The sequence below is a fragment of the Gopherus flavomarginatus genome, chromosome 12, assembly GCF_025201925.1.
Source record: "Gopherus flavomarginatus isolate rGopFla2 chromosome 12, rGopFla2.mat.asm, whole genome shotgun sequence".
Taxonomy (NCBI): domain Eukaryota; kingdom Metazoa; phylum Chordata; order Testudines; family Testudinidae; genus Gopherus; species Gopherus flavomarginatus.
This window is the reverse complement of record NC_066628.1, coordinates 39,162,899-39,190,508: the sequence shown is the minus strand read 5'-3', so window position 1 is coordinate 39,190,508 and position 27,610 is coordinate 39,162,899. Positions and strand designations below refer to the sequence as shown.

At 46.7% G+C, this 27,610-nt stretch overlaps 3 protein-coding genes across 7 annotated transcripts; 2 read left to right on the top strand and 1 right to left on the bottom strand.

Moving 5' to 3' along the window:
- Nucleotides 1-585: 585 nt before the first annotated feature.
- LRRC59 (leucine rich repeat containing 59) lies at nt 586-8,889 on the top strand. Of its 2 annotated transcripts, none has more exons than XM_050920523.1 (8): nt 586-669; nt 2,464-2,572; nt 3,152-3,211; nt 3,788-3,946; nt 4,317-4,421; nt 5,683-5,755; nt 7,118-7,291; nt 8,096-8,889. In XM_050920523.1, exons 2-8 carry the CDS (start codon nt 2,468-2,470, stop codon nt 8,338-8,340), a joined length of 921 nt encoding a protein of 306 aa, XP_050776480.1. In that variant the 5' UTR covers nt 586-669; nt 2,464-2,467; the 3' UTR covers nt 8,341-8,889. The 2 variants fall into 2 exon arrangements, with proteins under 2 accessions (XP_050776480.1, XP_050776482.1); XM_050920525.1 differs by having other exon boundaries at nt 617-669; nt 2,461-2,572.
- A 1,810-nt stretch (nt 8,890-10,699) lies between these two features.
- EME1 (essential meiotic structure-specific endonuclease 1) lies at nt 10,700-20,181 on the bottom strand. 2 transcript variants are annotated; one of them, XM_050920506.1, is made up of 9 exons: nt 20,127-20,181; nt 18,837-19,702; nt 18,624-18,754; nt 16,099-16,188; nt 15,556-15,677; nt 15,116-15,254; nt 14,007-14,122; nt 12,513-12,702; nt 10,700-11,200 (listed from the first exon to the last, which is right to left on the bottom strand). In XM_050920506.1, the coding sequence occupies exons 2-9, from the start codon at nt 19,660-19,662 to the stop codon at nt 11,024-11,026; spliced, it is 1,791 nt and encodes a 596-aa protein (XP_050776463.1). In that variant the 5' UTR covers nt 19,663-19,702; nt 20,127-20,181; the 3' UTR covers nt 10,700-11,023. The 2 variants fall into 2 exon arrangements, with proteins under 2 accessions (XP_050776463.1, XP_050776464.1); XM_050920507.1 differs by lacking the exons at nt 10,700-11,200; nt 20,127-20,181 and adding an exon at nt 11,207-11,690 and having other exon boundaries at nt 18,837-19,729.
- MRPL27 (mitochondrial ribosomal protein L27) lies at nt 20,171-26,420 on the top strand. Of its 3 annotated transcripts, XR_007768950.1 has the most exons (5): nt 20,171-20,245; nt 23,300-23,422; nt 24,224-24,291; nt 24,758-25,135; nt 25,745-26,420. XR_007768950.1 is itself a non-coding variant. In XM_050920529.1 (4 exons), exons 1-4 carry the CDS (start codon nt 20,200-20,202, stop codon nt 24,962-24,964), a joined length of 438 nt encoding a protein of 145 aa, XP_050776486.1. In that variant the 5' UTR covers nt 20,171-20,199; the 3' UTR covers nt 24,965-25,262. The 3 variants fall into 3 exon arrangements, 2 of the variants coding, with proteins under 2 accessions (XP_050776486.1, XP_050776485.1); XM_050920529.1 differs by lacking the exon at nt 25,745-26,420 and having other exon boundaries at nt 20,171-20,239; nt 24,758-25,262; XM_050920528.1 differs by lacking the exon at nt 25,745-26,420 and having other exon boundaries at nt 24,758-25,262.
- Nucleotides 26,421-27,610: the final 1,190 nt, after the last annotated feature.

Here is a 27,610-nt window from a genome sequence, read left to right as displayed (position 1 = left end):
ATTAAAAGTGTCTCAGAAGTGACTTATGGCAGAGATCACAATGGTGACAACTGGAAAACTCTTAAAACTCTCTGCATGGGAGAAATCCCAAAGACTGAAACAGAAATTCGAGCAGAGAGTCAGATACGTTAGAGCACTGTAGCTCTGGTACAGGTTTAATAACGGGGCTTCAGAGCCCCTATCAGACACAGCTACTAAAGGGAAACAGTGTCACCCGCAACTGTGTTAAACAAAGCAGTGCTAGCAACGGCCTTCTCCTCCTTGCTCCCACCTTCACCTTTCCCCTCTCCCCTGCTCCCACCTTCACCCCCCCTTTGTCCCCCTGCCACCTGCCCCCACCTTCACCCCTCCCCTCTTGCCCCCACCTTCACCCCTTCCCTTCCCTGCCACTTCTGCCCCCCTCTCACCTTAACCCTTCCCACTTCCCCTCACTCCCACCTTCCCCTCTCCCCACTCGCCCCCTGCTCCCACTCTCAGCCACCCTCCCCCCCTTCGCTCGCTCAGCTGAGAGCCGCTGGCCCTGCAGAGGGCGCCGCTCTGCCCCTCCTCCTCCGGCCTGAGCGTGGGGCCCTCTTGGCCAGCGGGCCGGCTCGTTGGCGCTGGTGGGCTGGGGCTGAGACGGGGACGTGGATGCGGAAGTGGCTGGCAGCCTGGGAGTGGGGCCGCGCGGTGAGTGCGGGGCCCGAGGGGAGGGGTCGCTCCGCCTGCTCTGGTCGGCGCCCCTGGGGGTCCCTGTGTGGGGGTGGCCGGGGAGTATTGGGATGGGGGGGATCCCTGTGTGGGGGCGGCCGGGGAGTATTGGGATGGGGGGATCCCTGTGTGGGGGCGGCCGGGGGTATTGGGATGGGGGGATCCCTGTGTGGGGGCGGCCGGGAAGTATTGGGATGGGGGGATCCCTGTGTGGGGGCGGCCGGGAAGTATTGGGATAGGGGGGATCCATCCCTGTGTGGGGGCGGCCGGGGGTATTGGGATGGGGGGGGATCCCTGTGTGGGGGCGGCCGGGGGTATTGGGATGGGGGGATCCCTGTGTGGGGGCGGCCGGGAAGTATTGGGATGGGGGGGGAATCCCTGTGCGGGGGCGGCCGGGGAGTATTGGGATAGGGGGGATCCATCCCTGTGTGGGGGCGGCCGGGGGTATTGGGATGGGGGGATCCCTGTGTGGGGGCGGCCGGGGGTATTGGGATGGGGGGGGATCCCTGTGCGGGGGCGGCCGGGGGTATTGGGATGGGGGGATCCCTGTGTGGGGGCGGCCGGGAAGTATTGGGATGGGAGGATCCCTGTGTGGGGGTGGCCGGGAGTATTGGGATGGGGGGATCGCTGTGCGGGGGTGGCCGGGGAGTATTGGGATGGGGGGATTGCTGTGCGGGGGCGGCTGGGGATATTGGGATGGGGGGGATCCTTGTGCGAGGGTGGCCGGGGAGTATTGGGATGAGAAGGATCCCTGTGCAGGGGCAGCCAGGGAATATGGGGGAGACCTGTCAGTCTGAGACTCGCTCTTGGTCCCTTGGGGGGGAAGCCCTTGCTGGGCTGGGGCACTCCCACAGGGGATGGGGTTGATGGGACCCAGGATCGCCTTCTCTCTATGCTGTGTCTGTAAAGCCCCCCCGGCTTGAGGTGCCTGGGGATACACCCCACTCCAGCCTTTGTGCTCCCCGCCCCCTTTACCAGAAGCAAGGGAATAAAAGCAGCAAAGTGGCAGCAGGATGTGCTGGGCCAGAGTCAGGGAGCTGGGGCAATGCACTGTTCAGCATTGCCTCCTCCCCCTCTATCCAGTCACCCCCTCCACTTGGGTTCATGTTACCCCTCTTGTACTTCTCCCCTTCAGACAGAGAGCTCTCTTCACAAACACCCTGGGGACCCCAAAACCTCAACCCTCAGACAGTGGGACAAACAGAAACTTCACGATGTTTTCACTGGATTATTTCTGAGAAAATAAAACTCTTGCTCAGTCAGAAAAGCCTTGAAGGTGCATGCTGAGACACACACTAGGGATCTCTATCAGGCATCTCACGTTGAGGTTGCCAGTCCATTTCCAGCTTGAATTGGTAAAGAGGAACAACCAATAGTTTTCCCATTTGGTGGGCTGCTCAGTAACCTCTGCTAAATGAGTTGGTGGGCTGTCAATCCAGTTCCCAGTAAGCAGGTTGCAAAAACCACATCCTCAGTTAGCCTGAACTGGAAAACATTTGCACCTGGACCAGCAAGATCTGAATGGCCCAGGGGGACTAAAATATCCCTGGCCTCTAAAGGAGGTCCTTAAAGGTTACAGTTGAGGCATACTTGCAGGGCATGACAGCTGTCATTACTCCTGCTGTACTTGTTAGGTAGATACAGATTAAAAGAAAATCTGGAGGCTTGCTAAAATGTATTGGTGCCCCCTCCTCCATTCCTTGTCTTTTTCCCGTTCCAAGAATGAAGGCTCTTTGCTGAGCCACTTGAGACTCTGAATTTATCTTTCAACAGGATCATGGCAAAAGCTGGAGGAAAAGGAGTAAACCTGAAAGACAAACTTGATGGCAATGAATTGGATTTGAGCCTGAGTGACCTGAATGAGATACCAGTCAAAGAACTGGTCAGTATCAGTCTTTCCTGGGGGATGTAAGGTATTGCAGGGGAGCTTCTGAGATTACACCCGGTCTTTGTGAATGTACTGATCATGGGGGATGGAGGTGGGGTGATTCCTGGGAATGCCTTGGGCCCTGTGTAAGTTTTTTGGATTTTATCAGCTCGAGGTGTTGCCAGTTGTGCGTTTGGAAGACACACACTCTGTTTCTCCTGGTTTGAAGAAAAGGGGAAGAGAAGGATACACAATCTTGAACTCTTCCTGTCATCCTGACTTTTGGTGGTTGCACTGACCTGAAGAAGAGAAGGTTCCCAACTGATATAACAAATCTGATGGATTGTGGGTTAAACTGATGCTTTGGGTGAAGAACTTGTTTCAGGGGGAGCAGTGTTCATAAGCCCCTGAATTTGAGTGAGATGTAAGAGTCTCAAAGATAACTCAAATGGTAGCAACTGGGGAGTTCTTAAAACTCCATGTATGGGAGAAATCCCAGAGACTGAAACAGAAACTTAAACAGCAGAGTATCAAATGTATTAAAGTACTGTAGCTTTGATATAGGTTTAATTTGGTTCCTTGGCTCTTTCTCAGGGTGCCCTTCCAAAGGCTACCATATTGGATTTGTCCTGTAACAACCTCACTTCCCTACCGGTAAGATGAGAGAGAAGCTTTGTGGAGGAGGGAGGGGTCTGTTTGGAAATATCTTTGGAAAGGTACAGTCATCCTCCTTCACGGGAGGACCAGGCGGGAGTGTGGTAACTAGCAGTTGTCTTAGCTTCTTGGGAGGATGAGTGACACTGCCACCATTACAGAGGGGTCAGTATAAGTGATTGAGTTTTATTGAGATTGGCTGGCATAGCATATTAGCTGTGCTTTCTTATAGAAAATGAGAGTGTACTCAGTGAAGATTCTAGCAGCTTTCATTCCAAAGTGTTCTACCAGCTGGATACCAAAAGCACCATTGTATGTCTTATTTTCATTGTAATTATATTGCTATGTCTAACCCTGTTTAGAGTATCCACTGTTCCCTGCCTCACAGTCCGAGGGTAGAGGGGGAAGAGAGTAACTTTCCTTCATCACACAAGCAGCTCTGTAATGAGTCCAAGTCCATGTAGATCTTCCTCAGCTCCCTGCACTGTGCAGCTTACGCTAGCTGCTATATCTATTATTCCTTAGTAAAGATGATTGACAAGCTTGTAAACTTCTTCACTCCTGTTTGGGTTCTAGTCGGACTTCTGCAGTTTGACCCACCTGGTGAAACTTGATCTGAGTAAAAATCAGCTTCAGCAGCTCCCCTCAGACTTTGGTCGCCTGGTTAACTTGCAGCACCTGGACCTCCTGAACAACCGATTAGTTATGCTACCAGTCAGTTTTGCACAGCTCAAGGTAAAACCCCTCTGCTAGGCAGTTTACGTAAGGCCTTGGAGTGCAGCCCAGAGTCTCATGATTCTTCTGAAGTTGATTTCTCTAGTAAAATGTCAGTCTCTCTGCCAGCAGACCACTGTAAGCTCCAAAACGCAACTGGGATCTGCAGCACTGCCCTTGACAAAACTTCTACAGTTTTGTTACAATTAAACTCCTGCCTGAAATGTGAACTTGTTTCCCATATCTCTTTCATTCACGTGACAACTAAATAGCTCTTTGTTTCTGCTTTGAACTCTCCAGAATGAGCACAGCCTTGTTTGTGCTCTTTATTTATCACTGTGCTGTTGTGTGCCTACTCTAGCCTGGTCCCATTTGTGTTTCCTTCCTGCAGAATCTGAAGTGGTTGGATCTGAAGGACAATCCCTTGGATCCTACCCTGGCCAAAGTGGCAGGAGACTGCCTGGATGAGAAGCAATGTAAACAGGCTGCTATCAGAGTAAGGAAAATTGCTCTGCATTTTATTCTTGTCTTTCTACATGGATTCCATGGCTGTTCTTTCTCCTCCTCTTGCTTGGAGGCTCTCAGCACGGCAATTTTTAAGGTATCGGTCAGGAGGGCAATGAGGGACAGGCTAATCCCATTCAAAGCCAGTATTAATCCTGCAATGATTTCATAAGTGCCCTGACCATTGATCTAGGAAGTAAGCTAAGGAGGGTGCTCAGCCTGAGGTGGCATTAAGAATGAGCATTTAAATGTTGATCACTAGGAAAAAGATGTACTGAGAAAAATAATCCATATCCAGCTTTGCGCTTCTGAAGAAGTGCTGGCAATCTGTAGGCTTGTGTGAAGAATTACTGTTGGGAGCCACGGAGCAGGGCTGGAGCAGGTTGGAGCCTATGCTGCTGCAATTCTCTGCCATTCCTGAGGCAGGGATCACATACCCTTTTTCAGCCTTAGAAAAACCATGTGATCATGGAGCAGTGGATACACTTAGTACCAGCGCACAGGCTGCAAGGAGGATTTCTCTTTTTAATGGAGAGATTTTGTCTGACCCTGAAGCAGCAGTTTTGGGACCAAAGCTGAGACAGTGCTCCAAACACTCAGCAAAGTCATGGAAGTCTCAGTGGAGCTGCACAAAATTGCACCAGCTGAGGATCTAGCCCAATGCAGATTTTATTAGACATTCCTTTATCAGACGTGTATGTATCCTGGTAGATGACATCATCGGGTTGGGGTTCATCTCCTGTGTAGAAAAGTCAAATCAGTGTCTATTGTCACAACTTTCTTCATCATTAACGTGTCTGTTACCTCACTTTCATGGTCAAAGCCCAGTGTACTGTGAGGCAAGTTGGACCTAAGCAAGGGCTCGTGGAGTCTGTGGCAGCCTCACTTAAAATTAAGTGGTTGTTTGTATTATTCATTTTCATGTTTAAGTCATAAAAGCAGCATGGTGTCTCCTCTTGTTAAAATAAACTAAAATATTAGCTTGTCCTAGCACTGAATGACGGCGGGGGGTTTGGTAGTGACGATGCATGCCTTCAATGTGGAGCTTGTGGGGTAAACCTGAAGGTTGTGGCATCACTGTAAGAGCCACTTGGGACTCCCTTGTATTCTGCTACATAGAATTAGAAGTCAATCCCAGAGGAATGTAATCCTTCTCCCACTTAATGGCTGCATTCTAATGCTGTTTCCATATTAAGAGGATAATGCAATGAATCTGCTGCATAGATCTCATGCTGTTGTCTTGGATCTTGAAGGTGCTGCAGCATATGAAAACTATCCAGTCTGAGCAGGATCGAGAAAGGCAACGAAGGCTACAAGCAGAGCGAGGTAGGCACATGACACCCCCCACCCACTTACCGGTCTAGGCTCTTTTCTGAGTCCATTGATTGCATATCCAAACCAGCTGATTCTGCCCTTCCAGGGCAGCTAACAAAGACTGTTCCAAATATCTTGGCACCGAGGACGTACAGAATATTTGTATTGAATTGGAGGTGGAGGAAGAGGTCCCTCAATAGCCAACTGCTTAATCCTGTGAAAGGGGAGAGATGCCTGGTCCATTCTAGAGGAGAGGCATGGGCCTCTGGAGGATCAGATGGGTAACTGCAAAAAGGCCTGATGGGTTGTGGGTTCCTGATATGTCTTGGGAGGCCCACTAAAACCTAAAGGCTGATTTTACTTCAGTAGATCTTGGAAAATGATTTCCATGCTGATACACCGTACTGGAGAACTGCCTCTCTTCTTAAAGAGGATCATTTTCCATAAGCACCTTCTTTTTCTTCCCTTCTTAAAAAGGTAGTGTGGCTTGAGTGCTGGAGCAAGAGAACGGGAGTCTTACTGTTACTCACTGTGAACATGTCACATAGGTCTAGTCTACACTGACAAAGTTCAGAGCTTTAATTCACCACAAGTAGAAGTGCTAATGTAGAGAAGGTTCAGTTGTTTTACCTCAACAGTGCTAAAAAGGCATGAGGCCTTTCCATAAAGTGCTTGCACGAATGTTGTTACCATTGATGAATTATGGGTACAAACTTTGAATGTAAATGAACCCTTAAAGGAACATTAACAAACTGAAAAATCACATTTGTCTGAAAACTCTAATAGTGAAGATTACTATAGTTCAAAAGTTAGTGACAAATGTTTATTTCAATATACTTTGTGCATTTGACAATACTCGGTGCAGGGTTGTTTGTGAAACAGACTCTTATATTAATGGGGGCAGAAGAACCCTTAATTTTTTAAAAACAATTAAACTACTACTTTTCAGGGACTACTATATAAAGAGTCCTCTGTCAAACTAGGATTTCTTTAAAATTAATCCCGTTAATAAAATTTAAGTTGACAGTGTCCCTTTAACCTTTGTGCTTCCATTTTATGCATCTGTAACATGGGGACAGTGCTTCATATGTGGTATTGTGTGGCTCAGTTAATGCTTGTAAAGTGCTGAGATCTCTGGATGAGAGATGTTATTGACCAAGTGTAAGGAATGAGGACTGTGTAGATTTTTTCACTGACTCACATGAGACTGATTCCAGGAGAGAATAGATCCAAAGGAGGAAGACAGGGTGTGCATCCAACTCTTCTGGATGATAAAATGGGGCAGTTATTTCATTGCTTTATCTTCCCAGTGGGGAAGAGCAGTCATGCAGCACTTATTACAGAAGGGGAAAAAATGTTTGTGTTGGTCCTCAGAAATGGAGAAGAAGCGTGAAGCAGAGCAGCGAGCAAGGGAGGCTCAGGAGAGGGAACTCCGGAGGCGAGAGAAAGCAGAAGAGAAGGAACGCAGGAGACGGGAGTATGATGCACTAAGAGCGGCAAGGCAAGAGATGGAAACACAAGCGAAAAAAGAAAGCAGTGAGATCCCAAGTAAGTCAACTGTAGATTCAAATGAGAAATATTCACCAAGGAGCGGGTGTATTCCGTAGAGTAGTGTAACTCTTCTCATCTATATTTTGGCACAGTGTAGGAGAAATAGGTGGAAGAGAATAAGCAAGAACCTTACCATTGAAGTGTATCTACCTCCAGCTCCACCATGCTTTTAATAGTGCCAGATTATGTAGCAAGATGGTAGGAAGTAGTCCCTCGTGTTGAATATGGTCAAGGGGTGGGGGAATCAGACCACAGTGGTAGAGCTAGTTCAGAATCTTGCAACATATGAATAACTCTGGGAGAACAAGCAGAACTTCAACATATTTGCAGTTGATGGAGCTCTTGATTACTTATCTACATGATTCAAAGTTCTGCAATTGCTGCTAAGGAATATTTCCTCTGCCTCATAAAAATGAATGTACCTTAAAAATACCTGCAAAAAAGGCTTCTTAACATGAGTTTAATGCATTTCATCAACTTCATAGCTGTTTGCTCATCTGGATGTGGGCATTATGGTGGTTTTCTGAGAGATCAAAAACATCTGCTTCTTGAAAAGAAATATGTATTGTTTCATCCTTTGTGGATGGGGTCTGTGCATATGTTTAGAACTGAGGAAAGCTAGGGAAATCTGAGATGGTGTAGTAATTGTTTTCTTGTTATGGGAGAGCTAAACATGTGGCATATAATTTTACCATAAGGGAGGGACTCAGATCTGCATGTTGGATGTTTTAGGGGTACAGATTTCTCTTGATAAGTGACTTGGTCTTCCCATTCTCTTTCCTGCAATTTATATCATTACAGAGCTTTCATCAGTTTCTCATCCATCTCAGCTGCCCCGGCAGAGGCGCTCCTGGTTCCAGGCATTGTTGAAGCTGCTGCTCTTGATATTTCTGTGTGCCGTTAGTACTGTGGCTGTTTGTCGGGTGACGGAGCTGCAGCGCCAGTCTCTGTGCATCAGCGTGAACGCTCTCTATGAGAATGTGGTAACTGCTCTGCAAAGCCACAAAATTGTGCAAAATGTATTACATCAGAACTCGCAGCAATGATGCTGCTACCTGGACATGTGCATTGTCAGCATCTCTTGCCACCATTGACACAGCCAGAATTCCTATGGAATTATGTTCTGGTGAAACTACCTTTAATCAGTCAGCACTGGATTTGCTGGTCCATTCAGAACAGAGCAGAACTACTGCTTAGATCATTTTTGTTGTGCTTGTGTCTCAGCTGGTCTGCAACTCCTGTTGTTTGCTAACATTAAATTAGAACATGTTAAGACTCTCTCCCTCACTCATGGAGCAGGAGGTTGCCAGTCAACAGAGGAGTGAGGAAAGCCATAACCCATCTGGGTAACTATGGCCCTGTAAGGAGGTGGAGTATATCCATCTTCTTACTGACACTTGCAAGAAGGTTCATGCAAACCTTTGCTAAAATCAGTGGTGGTGTGGCTGTATGGTATAGAAATATACATAAGCCCATTCCAGGACCCATTAGAAGTATGTAGGATGGCTGTGTATTGATACATCAGGGTGGCGGAGTGATGAAATGCTATTGAAATAAGAATTGTCAGCTTTGTCAATATAACAGTTTTCGCAGCAGTTTGGTGTTTGATTCTGAGCTGGATATTTACATTGTTTACACACATTTGTTCAGTGCCTCAGTTCTGATTAGGAGCTTGCATGCTAACATATTTTACTATTACACCATAATGTGACCACTAACCTGAGCAAGCTAGTGTCAAAACAGCTATTCCAAGGAAAGACTTGGCAGCCATGCAGACTGGTTTATCCTGAGTGAGAGCTGGAGCAGGCTCCAGAAGGATTGTTGAAAGAGGATAGTGGTGCTACAGCTAGCCACCAAAACAGAACCTTTCACCTCCAACCTATGTTAGGGACAGTATTAATTAATGGGTGACACTAGGATAGGTGTCATGAAGGCACCTGGACAGAACCCATCATATATTAGAAGCCATTCTCCATAAAGTGTCTCAAACTGGCCAGCTTCACATTAGCATCCTCTTGTTTCTGTAGGTCACCTTGTCTGCTAGGGCCTTAGCAATATAGGATCTTGTACTGCCTTTGTGTTTAAACTGTAACAGCCTACACATTCTGGTGTTTTGTGCCCCTGAGATTCAGCACAGTTGTTCTGTTGCTGTACAGCAGTGGGTGGGATTACTGTACTCTTCCATCTCCAGTATTTAATTTCCAACAGTTCATCACAGAAAGGAAGATAAACCTGCCCCTGTGCTGTTTAATCCAGCTGGACAATTGTAATGGTACTGCTCCCTGGCTCCGTTGTAACAGAGCAGTGAGGGGGTTGCAGCTAAAAGGAAGATACACTGGAGGCTGTTCCAGTGGCACACTACTTAACCCACAGAGAGAAGTTCAGACATGGAGTACCTGACAGTTGTACCATACACTGCCACCATAATGCTGAAACAAGTGCTTGCTTTTTATCTGAATAGCATGTTATTCTGAGGTGCTGCAACTACTCTTTATGAACCATCAGTACCCCCCTTATAGGCACAGGTTGTTGCTAGTAGAGGAGTGTGTTCTACTGGACAACTGTTCTAGTGAAGTTTGCCTCATGGGAGAAAGACCTGTAGCAGTCAGCTGATGCACTGGTAACAATATTAAAATTTATATCACAGGCTAACAGTAGGACTGTCCCAAAAGCCTTAATGGCAATGCAAAAAATCACTTACTAGCTGTAGTGATGATCCCAGCATGGATGTATTAGAGAAAAATGGATATTTTCTGCTCTGTAGTGTCACAAGTGCAATAAGTTATATACAGTGCATAGCATTTGACTTTACTTAGTACTCATTTCAATAACTGCTTTGTTACATGAATACTGAAAGATCTCAGCTGCCCTCACACATGTATTTGATTGCTGATGGCTTCAGGGGAAGTGAAGTGCACATATCCAAAGGTAGATGCTCCCTAGCTTAAAGCATCTCTTGCTGCAAATAAAGCCTGTTTATTAGAGCTCCACTCATTCTCTGATCCATAAATCACACTTCAGGCCCCCATAGATCAAGCTGCAGCTGGAGCCTTTGAGTCAGTGCAGGTCTAAACTCTGTATGTGAGTGGGGTACAAAACATCTTTCATTGTTGAGGGGTGGGGGGGAATTCTTTCTATACCAGAGATAAAATTCTCCCATTCTAGTAGACTACAGGGTTGTGTTGTTTCCAAGCAAGTGTTATTAGACAGCTACGAATGAGCCAATGTCTCTCCAGTATTAGCGTTAGGTTTTTTTTTTTTTTTTTTTTAACTCACTGGTGTGGGAAAGTACAAATAGTAGCAGCTGATTTCCTTAAAGGATGACTCTGGAAATAGCTTAGCTCACGTAGAGGAGAGCTGGCCCCATACAGCAATCCTAATAGGTCCTAGAGCAAACCTGCTACATTGAAGAGTAGAGAAGATTTATTCCCAGGACAGAAAATGCAGTTTATCGCAGGCAGAAACTATCACTACAGCACTTGAGGGCAGTATCACAGCACCGTGGCCAAGGAAAACATCTCAGTGCCATCTGAAACCACCACCTGTAGAGCATTTCAGGCATCTCTGTGCCACAGGGCAGGTGTTCTCCATTGCAGGCTTCAGAAACAGGAGATTAAGTCTTTACAAGCAAGACCCAGGACTCCCATTTATTAGTTAATACACTTTTCCTCCTAGAAGGGAGATGAATACGTTTAACCAGGCAACCAGTAAAATCCATGTTTTCTTGGGCTAGCCAGTTACATTGAGAGAGAGATCAGGATGGTGAGAGGTCATCTGCAGGTAAATCCGTTTGGAGAGTTCTGGTCCAATCCGCCGTGACGTGGCAGTTACGCCATTGCCACGGCGCACAGGTATGTCAGCGAGAAGGTTCTGTTGCTCCCGCTCTGAAAGGCATCTACGATAGGCCTAAAAACAGGACAAAGGAATGGTGATTTCATCCATTGTCACATTCCTTTGTCCAAAAAGGACAGAGGGGAAGGGTTTCTTCACTGCTTCAGCCTTTCATGTTTTACACTCCTTTTATCAGTTCTCCCACCAGACCTCACTTGGTAGCCAACGGCAGCACCCACTGTCAGCAGGAATTCAATACGTACAGACTATGTGCACTGTTAGGATTGTGCCATGAACACAACTGCAACAGAAAAATGTTCAGCCTGGATACCTCTAGAACAGCCAGTGCTGCTTTACTTATGCAGGACTGGAGATACATTTTCCCTCTCTGCAAGAGGAACACTTATTCAAGCAAATGAGGGTATGAACTTTAAGACAGATCTCCTCTCAGTAGCTTAATTCTGCTCTGAACGCCAGTCTGTGACTTTCTGCCAAAGTCAGTTGCTGCAGAGAAGTCATGTCTTCTGTCATTTAAAGCCTTCGACTCAAACTGCATCAGTCACCACTGTAGAGGAGTTTCAACAAAGCCTGTGAGCAGCTTGTCTACACTGGGAGTTAATCCAGAAGAGTTATTCTGGATTAACTCAAGTGTAGATGCTTATTCCAAATTAGTTTAATCCACTTTAAGAGTGGATTAAGCCAAAATAAGTCTTGAATCAAAGCATCCACACATTCAATTCATCAGGAATAGTCTGCTTTAAATTCACACCCTGCTTTATTTCAGATTAATTTTCAGATGCAGACATGCCTTAAATCTGAAACATTCAGGCTCGAGGTACCTCTTGCCAGAAACACAATGGAAGGTTCCTTATGAACTACCACTAATTATTTCAAATATTTGTGGGAGGGGAGGGGCGGGGAGTGGGAGTGAACAGGAAAAGAGGCTGTCAGGCAGTCCCAGTTCTTCCATTGATTACTCTGCTGTCCTAAAAACAGCTCTCCTTCTTGTTGTTAACATCTCCCTCAGATGCAATCAAATGCTTAAAGTAGAGGAATTAGGAGACTGGAGTTTAATTCCTGGCTCTGTTACTAACTCATTGGAGTGCTGGGGCTGGGTTACAATCTGTGCCTCACTTTTCTCTTCTGTAAAATGGGGATGAGAGCCACCAATGAAAAGCACTATGGAAGGACAAAGTGTTTGCCACGATTAGCCCATGCACTGCCATGAGGGGACTGGGTGTTTCAAACAAAGTATTTTAAGCTGACATGGGATCAGTATCTCAGAATTAATCTCTATGAAGTTATTTAACACAAGTAACATTCTTCCCCTCATTGCATTAGTAGTTGTGTTTGCACAATTGTATCAATAACCGCAGAGCGCCCTTACCTGATCCAGAAGCAGCGGAGAAGGGTATGCGGCCACAATGGCACTGGCCATCTCCAGACTCACCCGGTTGAACTGTTGGATCTGCCTCTTCCAAACCTGCGAGAGTCCCTTCCCTGAGCGGTCCACCTTCACCCCTCTACACCACTCACTCTCCAAGTAGAAGGAGAAGCCGGTCTTCTCTCGCTCTTGCCTGCAGAGGGCACAGAAGGGAAGAAGAACAAGACAATCACAAAACTCATCTTCTGTTTCTCTCTCCAGTTGTTATCTGTTGAGAGATGCAATGGCCACAGAGCAGGGAACCCTCACATCCAGGACAGAATTGGAGAGATCAATAATATCAAGATAGATGTGCAAAATCTGATTTACCGTCCCTACAAGTGTTAGCAAGATCCTTTTATTGGGGTGGAAAATAACCAGAGCTTGGCACATTAGAAGCAGGGCTGGCTATAACAAAGGGCACAAAGGGATTCCTCTTAGCAAGAGCAGCCTCAGGCCCCCTTTTGGCAGCACAAAAGGAACTGGGTATAGGGCAGAAACTGGCCCAAATAATCTCTGCTTTTTATTTTTGATATCAATGGCCCTGCACTATGAGCAACCCTGCAACAAACCAATGCATGTGCAATCTGGGGAAACAGGATTCAAGCTGTCAAACAGACATTATAAGCAGCATATAAAAGAATTTTAAAGGTCTGTGCGTTTTCATGGATGTTATTGTGAGACAGACAGTGAAGCTACTGTGATGGGTGTGCTAGTACGGAGTTCTACTTTACACTGCTGGGGAATGACCTGTGAGAACAATTACAATAGTGTGTCTTATTTTGATCATCTGCTAAATGGGGATTCTGCCTCAGTGACATGTCTCAAATCACAAATATTTTCAGGGTGAAACATAAAAGTTGGTGCTGTAGCGACTGAATCCAGCTACAGGGCAAAGCCCTCCTCATTTACATCCCCTTTCCACCTCCAAACACAGATTGAAAAGAAAATCTTGCTTGACACCCTCTCTCAAGTCAGACTCCAACACTGACTAGAAGAAACAATTCTAGGGCTTGTAGCCCAATGCACCACCTGCTTCAACACAAGAGGCACTAACACTGTCTGCTTCAAGGCACCTCATCAATGGCTGCTCAGCACTGCCTGGTCTTTGACAATGTACCCTCACTGTGAAAAAAGTGTATTATTAACTCAGATTAAAGTAGCAATGAAGACACTGCAACTCACCTTTTAACTCAGGTTCAACCCCAGGCTGCTCTACAAGCTTTAACTCATGTTGCTTACCCAAGTTAAAGCAGAGCCACTGTGTCCTCACTGCTATTTTAACCTGAGTTAGCTAACTTGAGTTAAGAACACGCCCTCTTTTTTGCAGCAAAGAATGTACTATGCCATGTAGCACTGAAGTAAGGCTGTATGATTACTGTTCCCTCCATGCTCATGGAAATGAGGCCTCTCCAAAAGCAAGTTAGCTTTTAAAATAAATCCCATACGCTCGCTCACTTGAATGGTGCTTCAGCTACTGCTTTGGTGAACGTACTGGCAAAGTCTCCAAGTTCCTTCCAGCTCTCGAGGATTCTAACCTGGACTCCTGTGTGAAGCTGCAGATCGACCAATGCCTGTAGATATGATAGGGCCCAAGAGTGAGTGAGGTGACTTTCCCCGCCCTTCTCCAGTACATACCAGTCTCAAGTCCAATCCCAACCCTTTTTGCTTAGGGGTGTTTAGGGAGGGGACACAAACCCAAGAAGCCTCCGAAAACAGCCACACTTGATCAAGAAACCAAACAACACAAGATTGTGAAGCGACAGGGGCCTTCATAGGACTTAGTATCAGAGGTGGCAAGGTGTTTTTCGGACACTGCCCCAGTCCCTTATTACAGCCTGCTGTAGAACAAGGCGGCTGCCTCAAGTTAGCCGGCTGCCCCACCTAGGAATGGCTAGTTTGAAGCATTAAAAGATACAGTTTGGGATGTTCTAGCCATTGCCTCTTGAGTTGCTCTATATAAAGATGTACTGCGTGACAATTTAATGCAATTTAAATTGTAGCAGATGACTGTCTCCATGAAGAGGCCTGTTTTTCACCATTTACCCCATCCAGTGTTCGTTGCCACCTACTGCACACACTCTGGTTAGGGGGCTGTGAAGAATGATGGGTGTTACATCAGAGAGCTACATAAAGGGAATGACATCTGGAATTGACATGGAGGAGACACCCTGATCTCCAGGGAGGTGGGATACATGTGCAGCATTAGGGTCTTCTAGCAGCTAATCACAGATGAAAATCTCCATCTCATTCAGGCTGCCTCCCCGGCAGCAAGGATCGTGCGAGAGAATGCGCTTAGACACAACACGGCCAAAAGAGAGAGACAAAAACAAGTACCCGATTCTCACTAACATCAGAATCCCTGGGCCTATCCTGTTTCTATTAGATATGTTCAGGTCCGTTTCTCTTTGCCTATGGGAGAGAGCCGAGGTTGAAAGGCCCTACCCACAAACTCAGGTATTAAAGAGGGTTGAATTCCCCTCACCACAGAGTGGTTCTTCTCAGGTAAAAAATGCCAAATCATCGAGAGAGCCAGGAAAGGAGAATAATGCTCCAAGTTTACCCACTTCTTCCACTTTCACCCTGGACAGCTCTGGGCCAGAATCCCGCTTTCCCTTCCGTTTTTTCCGTTTCCCTTGTCCTTCTACTTGGCTTCCATTCAGCACTGCCTGCCGCAGCTTCTTCCGGGGCTGAACTTTGTGAGATCTGAAAAGAGAAACAGCAGCCCAGGAGTCCACATCTGCTCCAGCGCCACTGTGGGAATGGTACAGGAGTGCAGGCTGCTGGGGAGCTCACAGTTACCAGCTGTTCCCACTAGGAGACGCTGTATGAAACAGTGAAGGAACTCTGGTTACAGAGGCTCTTCCTGCAGTTTTTTATGTTTCAGCCTTTGCCAGTAGGAAGTACAAGTAATGATGCAGAACACCTCTGGCATTCTAGCTGTGGCCACTGCCAGCACTTATTCTGCAAGAAACAGCATAGAAATCTCTGAAAGAAGAATTCTAACCTGAAATATTTTTCTAGTTCAACTACAGCCAGTGCTAGAGTTTTCCCAGGAGCTCTCTCCATGACACAAGCTACGAAGCTCCGTAAAGTCTCTTTCGGTCCTTCTGTGCCACCCTGGACTTCCTGCAAAGGAGAGCCAGAAAATAGCATTTAAACCCCCTTTGAACCATACAGTTCAGGACAACACTAGCAAAGAGAACCTCAGGCCCCAATCCTGCAACTGAAACTGTGCAGATCCACTTGCAGAACTGGAGTCTCAGGTTTAAGTGCTGCAGTTAAGTCAAACATGCAGAGAGATTTCTGCACTCCCAAGGCCTCCTTCCAATACAGCAGCAATGGGGCGGGTTGGGGACGGAGAGCAGAAGGTTCCATCTCATCAGTTCAGAAACCTTGACAACATTGGACATTCAGATTGTTTTAAAACAGGTAAATTGTTATTCACCCTAAGCCTCCAAAACAAACCTCTGTAAAAAGAGAAATGGGTAACCCAACTGTCTGAGCAAGGCATGTTCGGACAGCACATAGAAGCCACGGGCAACCTCACCTGCCTGTAGCTGTAGATCATGGATACAAAATCCTCCAGGCGAACCAGAACCAGGATATTGGGTTCTTCTATCCAACTGCCTTCTTCAGCCTGCCCAGAGTTGAACACATACTGAATTCAAGATATTTGTGAAAGTGATCCTATTCTGATCCTAGCTTCTTGTGTACCCAGGGTTTTAGCCACAGATGAAACATTTCAGTCTGAGAGCTTGTTAATGACCCATTCCCCTTAAGTTGATGCTCCTGCTCATTGCTCACTAAAAGGAAGATGAAGGGCAGAGTCACTCTGACTGCTGATGAGTTTTACAGTGCACATATGGCATCAGTTTATTAGTAACCCGAGAGCGAGAATGTGCAAAAGGCTGGGAACAGCAAGAGACCAGTGTGGCTATAGAGAGCAGAGAAATGTGACACCAAAGTGAAGAACATTAAGAGAGCTCAGCAGAAAGAAGGGTCTGAGGACGTGGACAATTCACTGTGTTTATAAAGCAGTAATAGATAGTATCAATCTGCTTTACAGAGTGTCCCTAGTAGAAAAGATTCAACAAGGGAAGCAGCACAGTGGCCTGAAGCGAGGGGAGCAAGTTCCAGATGACAGTGAACAACAACTACCCTTCTGGGGAGGGATGAGAACAAGAGAGAGTGAGTGAGTGATTGGGGCAGTAGATGGGCACAAGGTCAGACTTGTCTATCGATAAGTCTGAATACCAGCAAAGGAATTTGAAATTGGATTCAAAGATGGCTAAGACATCAGCAAAGGTAGCATGGAGGATGGGGATGTAACGGTTTCATTTCCGGGAGGAAAAGTAGTCTGGCCAGCGCATAGCTGAGATTTAAGAAGACCATAAGAGAGGGATTCAGAATAGTCCAGAATGGGAATGATGCATTTAAGAGGAGTAAGACCAAGACAAGGCCTGGCCCTATCTCAAGGGAGAGGTAAAACAGAAAGAGTTCAGATCAAGGAGAACATTACAAGATTTCTGCCCTGGCAACCAAGGCTTGTGACCCAGGTTTATTCCATGTCTCTGAAATCACTAAAGGAGTTTTAACTCAGGAGAATGACCCTACTGCTGAATGCTTCAGAAATTAGTCTACCAGGAGCTGACAGAGTCTAAGGCCATGTCTACATCTAAAATTTTGCAGCGCTGGTTGTTACAGCTGTATTAGTACAGCTGTATAGGGCCAGCGCTGCAGAGTAGCCACACTTACAGCAACCAGCGCTGCAAGTGGTGTTAGATGTGGCCACACTGCAGCGCTGTTGGGCGGCTTCAAGGGGGGTTCGGGGAACGCGAGAGCAAACCGGGAAAGGAGACCAGCTTCGCCGCGGTTTGCTCTCGCGTTCCCCGAGCAAGCAGGTCTCCTTCCCTGCGGTTTGCTGGGTGGTTCGGGGAACGCGAGAGCAAACCGGGAAAGGAGACCAGCTTCGCCGCGGTTTGCTCTCGCGTTCCCCGAACCACCCTGCAAACCGCAGGGAAGGAGACCTGCTTGCTCGGGGGTTCGGGGAACGCGAGAGCAAACCGCGGCGAAGCTGGTCTCCTTTCCCGGTTTGCTCTCTCGTTCCCCGAACCCCCGAGCAAGCAGGTCTCCTTCCCTGCGGTTTGCAGGGTGGTTCGGGGAACGCGAGAGCAAACCGCGGCGAAGCTGGTCTCCTTTCCCGGTTTGCTCTCGCGTTCCCCGAACCCCCGAGCAAGCAGGTCTCCTTCCCTGCGGTTTGCAGGGTGGTTCGGGGAACGCGAGAGCAAACCGCGGCGAAGCTGGTCTCCTTTCCCGGTTTGCTCTCGCGTTCCCCGAACCACCCAGCAAACCGCAGGGAAGGAGACCTGCTTGCTCGGGGTTCGGGGAACGCGAGAGCAAACCGGGGAAGGAGACCAGCTTGATTACCAGAGGCTTCCTCAGGTATGCTGGGATACCTGCTTATTCCACGGAGGTCAAGAAAAGCGCTGGTAAGTGTCTATACTTGATTACCAGCGCTGGATCACCAGCGCTGGATCCTCTACACCCGAGACAAAACGGGAGTACAGCCAGCGCTGCAAACAGGGAGTTGCAGCGCTGGTGGTGCCCTGCAGATGTGTACACCTCCTAAGTTGCAGCGCTGTAACTCCCTCACCAGCGCTGCAACTTTCTGATGTAGACAAGCCCATAGCAAGCAGTTTGTGTCAAAATGGGTGTTATCTCACTAGAAATAATGCCAACAGTTAAATGGGGTGGGGGAGACGACACAGGAAGCTTGAGAAGAAAGTAGCCAGAGTTACTGGGACTGGAAAAAAGACATGAGATGGGAAAAGTAAGTCTTGGAGTTTTTAGTTACATAGTATGGAGAAGAGCTAGTGAGAACAAGTGGGAAATGAAGTTTTGCATGCCAAGGATAGACCAAAAAGAAGTCAGTCTCATTTTAAGATTCTCTGGGTAGCTCACAGACAGACACAAGGCTACCACCAGTAACTGGAGAACACCAGGCAACACAACGCCAGGTGCTAAGCACAGAGGAAGAAAAAGGTGTAAACTTCAGACACTGTGGTCCCCTACCTGAGATGACCCAGCCCTCCTCCTCCTCCAGGTGATGCTACAGGGAACAGCCTGACTCTCAATCACACAGCCACAGTTCATGGACTGCAAAGCACTGAGGACTTGCCCACCTCCTTCTATCTGCAAGAGAACTGAGATGGGTGCAAAGGTCAGGGGTTCACAATGAGGGCTGTCATTTAATTCAAAGCTGAAAGAAAAGATAAGGAATGGTACCTGGATCCAGCACCACTGTTATGTGCTTCAGGCACTCCTCTGGTCGCTGGGCCTTCAGCATGTTGGCAAGTGCCTTTTTCCTCTCTCGGTCCTGTTCCCGCTGCCCTTTCTGCACTTCCCGCTCCCTCCTCCTCTGCAACGCAGCCTGACGAGCCCTCTCTCTCTCCTCTTGGCTGTGTTTCGACTTCTTCTGAAGGGGGGACATTTCTGAACTTGCCTCTGCCACCAGAGACCTGCTATTCTGGGTTGGAGAGTCTGATAGACAAACTGGAGGCTGGTGCAAAAGTACCCTCTTGGAATCCTCTGTGGCATCATCTTGGTCACTATCTGAAATTTCCCAGGATGAGACAGGGGTTCTTGTCTGGGTGTCAGAAGCCTTTGGCAGCAACTGTTCTCTGCAGTCAGTAACCACTTGTTTGTAGTTCTGACGGAGCACAGTACCCCTAGCTTTACACACTGCATCACAGCTACTCAGTTGCTGGGCCTCAGAAAGCAGAATACTAGTTTTGGACAACTCGCTGTTCACCAATTTCCCCCTTAGTCTTTCAGACAAGGGTATTATCTCCTCATCCTCCTCACTCTCACTGCTCAGCCTTGCAATCGCATCCTTACAAGAGCTGGCTCGGTCAGAATCCCGGTTGCCAGGGAACTTTTCCAGCCCCGGGGAAGGAGGAGAGGATTCCCCTGAGTCAGAGCTGCAGATCACCACAACTCTCTCCTTTGAAGGAGTCTGGCAGCTGCTGCTTTTTACCGCAGGAGGCTGTTCCTTTAGAAAAGTGAACTTTGGCAGGTCCTCAACGTCGCTCTCATCCGACTGCAGGGCCATCGTGGTCAGTCAGTACCTCCTAACGAGCAGCATGCGGCATCTAGGATCGGGAAGCAGAGCAATGAGGAGCCGGCTCCAGTCAGTCCCCACGCTGTGGTGGGGATCCTGAAGGGGCTGGGTAACTTGGGTAACTCTGGGGACCTGGCAGCGCGCGCCCCAGAGAGGTGACTCGATCTCGGGCTTCAAGACCCAGAGAAATAAACCAATTTACAGCCTCAGGGGGCGGGGGGGGCCTCCCCCCCGAGCACGAGCCGCCAGGGCGGGTTCCCTGTCAGCGCAGGACACCCCGAGGCGGCCGTGCGCGGGGGCTGGGCGCTCAGCACAGCCTTGTCCGCGGACAGGCGATGGCCGAGGCCGCCGTGGGGAGGGTCCGTGCCGCCGCCCCCCCAGGCCACGGAGAGAACCCAGGCGTCCGAGTCCGGCCGCGGCCTGTGCTCTGACCCCGCCCCCACATTGAAAGCTACCGCCTCCGCCTCCTCTCAGTCTTGACCGGAAATCCTGCGCCGGAGGCGGAAGCGGAAGCGGAGGTGCAGGAAGATGGCGGTGCTGGGGGGTTTGGCGGCGGTGAACAGGCTGCGTGAGTGTGCGCGGGAGAGCAGGGCTGGGTCGGGGGAGACCGGCTGGGGGTAGGGCTGGAAGCGGAGAGTCCGTCAGGGGGAGGCAGTGGTGGGACCCAGGGGGCTGGGGGGGCCTCGCCCACCCTGACCTCAGTGCGGCCCGGGCGGGGGTAGGAAATCGCCCCTTCCCGCAGTGCGGCCTCCCCAGGGGTGCGTGTGGAAGGCGGGGAGCCCCGTAACCAGCCTATGGGCTGTTAGTACCGGTAGGGGCAGGGGGGCTGTTGTGGCGCCACCTGTTTGTCGGGGTTACAGCCCAATGCGGGGCTGCCTGGGCTTCAGAAGTGATGTGGGAGCCAGTGAAAGTCTAAAAGGTGCCAGGAAGGGTGGCGCAAAGAGGTGGTTGTGGACTGGGTACCTGCGGTGATCTAGCTGCAAGGTTGTACGTGTGCCCGTAGGTGCCAGATACCTTTTTTAAGCACTTTGAGATCAATGGATAAAAAACACTCTAGAAGTGCTAGGTATTATTAACCGCCATTGCCCCCTTCTTAGCTACCCCTTTTTGCCCATTGGTAACTCTGTCTAGCGTTCTCTATCATGCCTTGATCCCTAACAGAGCATCTGAAGTTAGAGTAGTCTGATGTGCTAATAGGACTAATAGAAGTGTATAGTTCTGCCAGCTCTGGGACATTAAAATCTATATGCCATGCACATCTGCCAGTTCTTATAGGTTGGGCCAGTTCTGCTGTCAGTGACATCATCGTAACTATTAAAGTCACTGAAGTTACTCTGGTTTTTACATGTCTATCTGAGAGTAGAGCTTGCCCAACGTATATAAGATCTGACATGGGAGTAGGCAGGCATATATTACATATGCCTGGTTGCATATTGACTTCCGTGGAGTTACTCTGGTTTTACACTTGGCCTGTTGAGCAGTATGTAGTATGTAATCCTTCTGCACCAGGTCAGGTTTATCTTTTTACTGTTAACTGATGAATTGGAATGGGTTCAGGTGGGCCCTTTAACATAGCAGCCTTTGTGCCCAAAAAGGAAAATCCAAGTTCTCATTTAAAAAAAAATAAAAAGTCTGTTGCTCCTCTCCCTCCCTGCCATCCATTGGATGCCCACTTCCTAATCTCGATTTCTCTTTGAAACTGGTGGTGGGCTGGGAGGTCAGATTGAGTGCTCAAGTTTAAAAGTCCTCTCTTAATAAAAACCAGAGGGCTGCTGACAGTGCATTCTCCAGGAGAGGCTCAGAACTTTTGAATTCTATCACCAGTTCATAGAGTTTGAGTAAATCCCTTGATCTTTGTGCCTTAGTTTACCCATCTATAAAATGTAAATACTTTCCTACTACATTTGATGTTATGTGGCTTTAACTGACATTTGTAAAGTGCTTTGTTGTCCTCACATGAGATACCAATGCACAGTATGATTTAAAATATAAAATAATTACATAGGAGATCAAACAAAGGAAGGTAGTTTTATTTAGATATGGATTAAATTTAATCCCAATCTAGTAAAAATACTCTGCCAGGAGTGTGTGTGTATATAAAGACATCGTGCCCCAAATCTTTGTGACTAGTATCTATCTGTTATAATTGAATTAAGATAAAATTCATCTGCTATTCTTTGAATAAGGAAATGAGACACTTGTGGTAACCCCTGTTTAGTAAAACACTACTTGGACAGCTGAATAGAAGGATTTAGAGTAAAGTGAAACTGGCTGCTGAGCATGAAAAAGAACTAATTATATCCGAGACACAAACGGGTCAGACTTTCTTGATTTTAAACATTTGAATTTATTTATTGACAATGGATTTTGTGTATTTGGCTTTTAATGGAAGAACTCTGTGATGTGAAAAGGAGACATGTTCCAAGAAGGAGAAAAACGAATCACTTACTGTAACAACTTTATTTTTTAAACCCAGACCTTGTATACTAGGGCATGTGCTTAAATTCATCCCTATTCAGGACAGCAATTAAATACGTGTTTATGTATTGTCCTATATCGGGTTCTTGATAATGAAACTGTGCATTTTTATAGACACTTATCTGGGGTTGTTAGTGTCTGTAAAAAGCTTTAACTAATACCTCACAATTTGAGATTAAGTATTAATACCCATTTCACAGATGGGGAAACTGGGGCATACAATATTTGTGATTTGTCTCAAGTTTACTAACTGAGTTAGTGGAAGATAAACTCCAAGGGTCCTGAATTCCAGTGCTGTGCTCGTATCAGGTGGCTATACTAAACACGTCAATCTCCCTGGCCACTCAGTTAGCCCTAAAAGTCACAATATTACAACAAAAAAACAGATTTCAACGAGAGGCTGCTGAATTGGAATTAATTTGCAAATTGGCCACCATCAAACTAGGCTTGAATAAAGACTGGGAGTGGATGGGCCATTACACAAAGTAAAACTATTTACCCATGCTTATCCCCCTCAGTTCCTTACATCTCCTAGTCAATTGTTGGAAATGGGCCATTTTCATTACCACTACAAACAGATCTTTTTCAGCCATGCTGATAATAGCTCCCCTTTACTGATAACTCTCCTTATAGTGTGTATGGTAACACCCATTGTTTCATGTTCTCTGTGTGTATATATATCTTCCTACTGTAGTTTCCACTACATGCATCCAATTAAGTGGGCTGTAGCCCACGAAAGCTTATGCTCAAATAAATTTGTTAGTCTCTAAGGTGCCACAAGTACTCCTGTTCTTTTTGACTGTTTCCGTAGCTCAGAATTTAAAGTGCTTGGCCACAACTAACAGCAGAATGTTTGCATTTAGATGCACTGCTTAGAGTTCTGCTACTCCCATTTAGATAGCAGGATGCTTTCTGAAGTGCGACTTGGTTGTGTGCAGGAGAGACGCAATGGGTTAAATATGAATTATCTTTATAATACATTTATTCTAAGGGCTTTTTTGTCTTTGGCTTTAACATTTGTTTTGAAATGACACTTTGAATCCATTTTTACCCTGATTTAAAAGGAAATGTAAATATTTGCCCATTTTGAATTCATTGTTGTAGATAATATTTTTTTAAACTTTTTTTATTGTTCCTCCTTTGAATATAGTTTTGGCTGCTCCGCAGGTGACTGCGATTGCAGTGCGATGCGCATCCAAGAAGAGTGGAGGCAGCTCAAAAAATCTCGGTGGCCACAGCCCCGGGAAACACTATGGCTATAAGAAAACAGAGGGTAGGTCAGTTGGTCTGTCCTGCTGCTTTATACACTCTGGAATGTGCCCTCCCCACATTGCCTGGTTATCAGGGGCTGTTACATGTGAAACTGCTGTGTATTTCTGAGTTCAGATGGGAGGGGTTGTTTGTGACTCTTTGCAAGAGAAAAAAACCTGAAGGTCTAACCAGCATTGGCTACAACAACACTGCATACATAGCCACCATTGTGAGAATAGCCAGCAGGAGGCTAGAGTGACACAAGCTCCCTTCCAGATCTGCCTACGTGCAGCAAATGAAGTTACCAATAAGAAACATGCATTGGTTCTAATTTAACTTGTCTCTGGGGAATCTGGAGGAGGAACACCCCAGGGGGCACCTGATAAGTTAAGTGCACTTTCCTCTCACACTGAGCTCAGAAGCTGGGCATTTCAAGTATTGATAAAGAGGAGAATTATGAGGCTTAGTAGAAGCCAAAGTACAGATGCCTGTAACTGAGTGCCTAACAATTAGGGTGGGTTTGCTGATGGAAAAAACTGATGTAAAAGGCAATAAAAAAAATGCCTGCAGTAAACAGAAAATGCCTTGTGCCCTCGAACTAATCTTTTCAACTGCTTCTTGCCATTACATATCAACAGCCCTGTATTCCCTGGTTGGAGCATTCTTGCACTAAATGTTTTTAGAGTTTGGGATAATTCCTCCTTAGGAAACATCCCAACCAATGCTGGCTTTGTGAGCCCGTGAGCAGTTCTCATTCTGTCAGCACTCAGGCTATAGAGATGCTTATTCTTTTGTAATCTGAATCCATCTCTCTCTGTTGCAGGCGCCTTTGTTCATGCAGGCAACACATTAGCCACCCAACGGATAATACGCTGGCATCCAGGGGCTCATGTGAGTTACTTTTTCATTTATTATAGCTCTGCACAGCAAAGTCCAGAATCCAGCCTTAGCCCTCTCACAGCTCTTCTCTGTTTCCTCAGTTGTATTCCATAAAATCCTGAAATCATTGTTTCATTACCAAATGCTTTTTACAGTTCACTCAGAACCAGGTCAGTGCATGAGCCAGATTTAGTAAACAACTGGAGAATTTTGATTATTACTATTGAAAGTTTTGCACATGAAGTTAAGGGAATCGGTTCTCATGCTTCAGAATTAGAATCTCTCTCCTCCCCACCATGCAGAATTGTCTGCAGTTCCCTGAGTGCATTGTGTGTATTGCCTTCTTTTGACACATCAGGTACTGGCCATGGCTAAAGCCAGGATATCAGACTAGTGGCTTGGTCCACTTTGTTAAATGATACATAGTGACCTAAACACCACCTCCCCTTTCTAACAATAGACCGTTCATCTCTTCCAGGTGGGGATGGGTTGTAACAAGACTCTCTATGCTCTGGAGGATGGGATTGTGCGATTCACCAAGGAGGTCTATGTGCCACCACCCCGCAGCCAAGAGACCAGGGAAGTGATCTGTCGTCTACCAAAAGGGGTGGTGCTTTACAAAACCTTCATCAACGTTGTCCCCACCAAAGAAGTGGGGAGCTTCAAGCTAGTCACCATGCTCTGAGGCTCTGCTACCTCATGCAGTAACGACTGGTGGGGTGGGACTGATCACCATGACAAACCTGGCACTCAATCAAAAAGACGTCTGAGGACTCCTCTAGGTCTGAAATGACTTGTTGGCAACTGCAGTTTCCTGCTCCTACAACTCATTGGGTGTGGATTTGAGAGTTACAAGGTAATCTGGACTGCCCTGAAGTTTTTTGGAGAAATATATATCAAACAGATGTTCTAACAGTGTGAGGGTGTATATGGAATAAATGTAGAACAAAAAGGGCTCAATAAAGCTGCCTTTCCCGTCTGGACAGCTGTGCTCCAATCCAGCCAGATATACTGCAATTTCTGCACAGGAATTCTCCAGTTCTAGGAACAGCCATTTTGATTCTCAACATTGCTTGGAATGGCTCCTTACTGCACCTGATGTACAGTGGGGATTCTGAAAAGGGAATGGGGTGTGGGGGAGGAAGTCAGTCCAAGAAGGGGAACCTGAGTTCTAATCTCAGCTTTGGTACCAACTCACTCTGTAGCACTGAGCCTCAAATTCTGCCTCAGTTTCCCCATCAGTAAAACCGGGATAACAACCACCACACCTTCAAACATTTACAAACATGAACTCTCATAACAACGTGTGTGAAGTAGGAAAGCAGCTGTTCTCATGGGACATGGGGAAACTGAGGCACAAGATTGCTGACGGCTCCGGTGTCAGGATCATTACTTAGGAGTTACAGAGTCAGCACACCTCAAGAGGCATCATCATTAGACTAACTATAATCATTGTTTCTAATAGGTGGGAGCTAATTGCACTGGGCGTCAGAGGCTGAACTGAATCCCTGTTGTCACTCCCCCTCCTCTTAATGAAAGAGTTTGCAGCATATTGGTAACAGTTAGAAGCCTTTATGCAAGGAGTTACTGCAGTTTATTGGCATGAACAAGTACCAGAAGGAGCTGTCTCCACTGTTTGTGCTTATCATCTGAGGGGAAAGTCCAGGGAGACATAAACAACCAGCTCTGCTCACATGGTGAACTCTGGTTGTACTGTGTGAAGCCGGCATCTTTGCCAGAAATTTTGTTGTAAAACTCCTGTCTGTTTAGGTAGAAGAGGGAACTCCAGGAGCTCCCTGCCCAAAAGACAGTTTCAGAGAATGAGAATAAAATGTTTTTCTGAATTAATCATGCAATAGCTTTAGAACGATGTCCAGTCCTGCCATGATGAGCATATTCAAAAGGGAAACTGCCACATTGTGGCCAAAAATAAAACCCTAAGGTCAATAGAAATATATTTTCATGACATCCTAAAGTTTCATTCCAAAGCAATTTGTCTGGATTTTGAGTCCCTCCCGTGTTTGTAATGCTCATACTACAGCATTGTGCAAAGGCAGAGGAGCTAGTGAAAAAATAAGGCCAGATGACTTCTAAAATGTTTGGTTTTAATAGTAGAAGGTATTAAACTTCTGTTCCTATAATTTCTAGCATAGTGTGCCTTTAAAAAATCCTTATCCATGCCTCCTGCCTCTTTAGATTAGTCAACTTCAAGTCATTTTTACTTCCTGGTTCTCAGTCACTGACACTATACTGTTGTCTTTAGGTTCCACATACTGCAGAAGAGATTTTTCTCTTCCCCTCTTGTAACCACCGAAAAAAAAAAAAAAAGGTGTGTGGGGGGGAAATATTAAGAAATGAAAGCCTGATTAGGTTTTGTCAACAGATTAACTCCATGTCCCCTTGACTTAGAGGAGGTGATGTGCTCACAGTTCCAAAGCTAATTTGTCTAAATTTGGAACTCCCAACTGGGCAAAGAAGTCTGTGAGAGCATCATACTCATCAGCTGAAGAGTGAAAGAGGTGTAATCCAAACAACAAAACTTCAGTCTTGTCAGGCTGCAGTCATTCCACAGCACTCGCACAGCAGACATCTTGTGATTGGACTGGCCCTGTTTTATCGACAACATTGTAAACAACATTTTAAGAGTTTGTCCTGAAATACAAAAAAGTAGTTGAAAATCTGAGTTGCAGTTACATCAGCACTGGGGAAATTAGATGATCTAATGTCCAGAATTCAAACAGCCATTTGTTTATGAAGGGGAACCGAGTAACTTAGGGTGTTATCAGCATGGTTCTACCCTTGCACCTTTCAGGGTGAAGTATCAGCTGCACAGTTTGGCACACAGCTCATGCTGTTCTGAAATGTGGCTGTTCCCTGCCTTTGTTTACAGCATTGTGGAGTAACTTGCTGTACAATCCCAAGAGTCCTAGCCCTTGCTGAATCTTTATTTTGTCGGAACTTACAAGCCTTCCTCCACATAGCAGTTTTAAATCCCCGAGGAATGTGGAGCAGGGAGCTATGATTTGATGATAGCAGCTCTAAGACAAATACATTCATTCTGTCACCTGCAGGTCAGGATTCCCACTGGTACCTGATAAGGTAAATGTTTTTACAACATAAGAAGTAGATAAGATAAAGCATTTGAGGACGAGATGCCTAGCTTCTGAGGTTTAATACTTGGAGTGTGCAGCAGTAGCTGCTGCAGCCCCACAGAGGCGTACGTTACAGTGACACAGCCCCATGCCTTTGCTCCAGAGTCCTTGAATGAGTGGACCATCAGCTTTGCTGTGCCCCCTCATGTACAACAGAAATGGCGGAGGATTATTCCATG

What these genes read in the sequence shown, in the direction of transcription:
- LRRC59 (XM_050920523.1), top strand. Translation starts at nt 2,468, where the DNA reads ATGGCAAAAGCTGGAGGAAAAGGAGTAAACCTGAAAGACAAACTTGAT. An exon ending in AGATACCAGTCAAAGAACTG is followed by an intron (nt 2,573 to 3,151) that starts GTCAGTATCAGT and finishes GCTCTTTCTCAG; the next exon opens with GGTGCCCTTCCAAAGGCTAC. An exon ending in ACAACCTCACTTCCCTACCG is followed by an intron (nt 3,212 to 3,787) that starts GTAAGATGAGAG and finishes TTTGGGTTCTAG; the next exon opens with TCGGACTTCTGCAGTTTGAC.
- EME1 (XM_050920506.1), bottom strand. Translation starts at nt 19,662, where the DNA reads ATGGCCCTGCAGTCGGATGAGAGCGACGTTGAGGACCTGCCAAAGTTC. An exon ending in TGATCTACAGCTACAGGCAG is followed by an intron (nt 15,678 to 16,098) that starts GTGAGGTTGCCC and finishes TCTCCTTTGCAG; the next exon opens with GAAGTCCAGGGTGGCACAGA. An exon ending in GAACTAGAAAAATATTTCAG is followed by an intron (nt 15,255 to 15,555) that starts GTTAGAATTCTT and finishes TTCTCTTTTCAG; the next exon opens with ATCTCACAAAGTTCAGCCCC.
- MRPL27 (XM_050920528.1), top strand. Translation starts at nt 20,200, where the DNA reads ATGGCGGTGCTGGGGGGTTTGGCGGCGGTGAACAGGCTGCGTGAGT. An exon ending in TGGCTATAAGAAAACAGAGG is followed by an intron (nt 23,423 to 24,223) that starts GTAGGTCAGTTG and finishes TCTCTGTTGCAG; the next exon opens with GCGCCTTTGTTCATGCAGGC. An exon ending in GCTGGCATCCAGGGGCTCAT is followed by an intron (nt 24,292 to 24,757) that starts GTGAGTTACTTT and finishes CATCTCTTCCAG; the next exon opens with GTGGGGATGGGTTGTAACAA.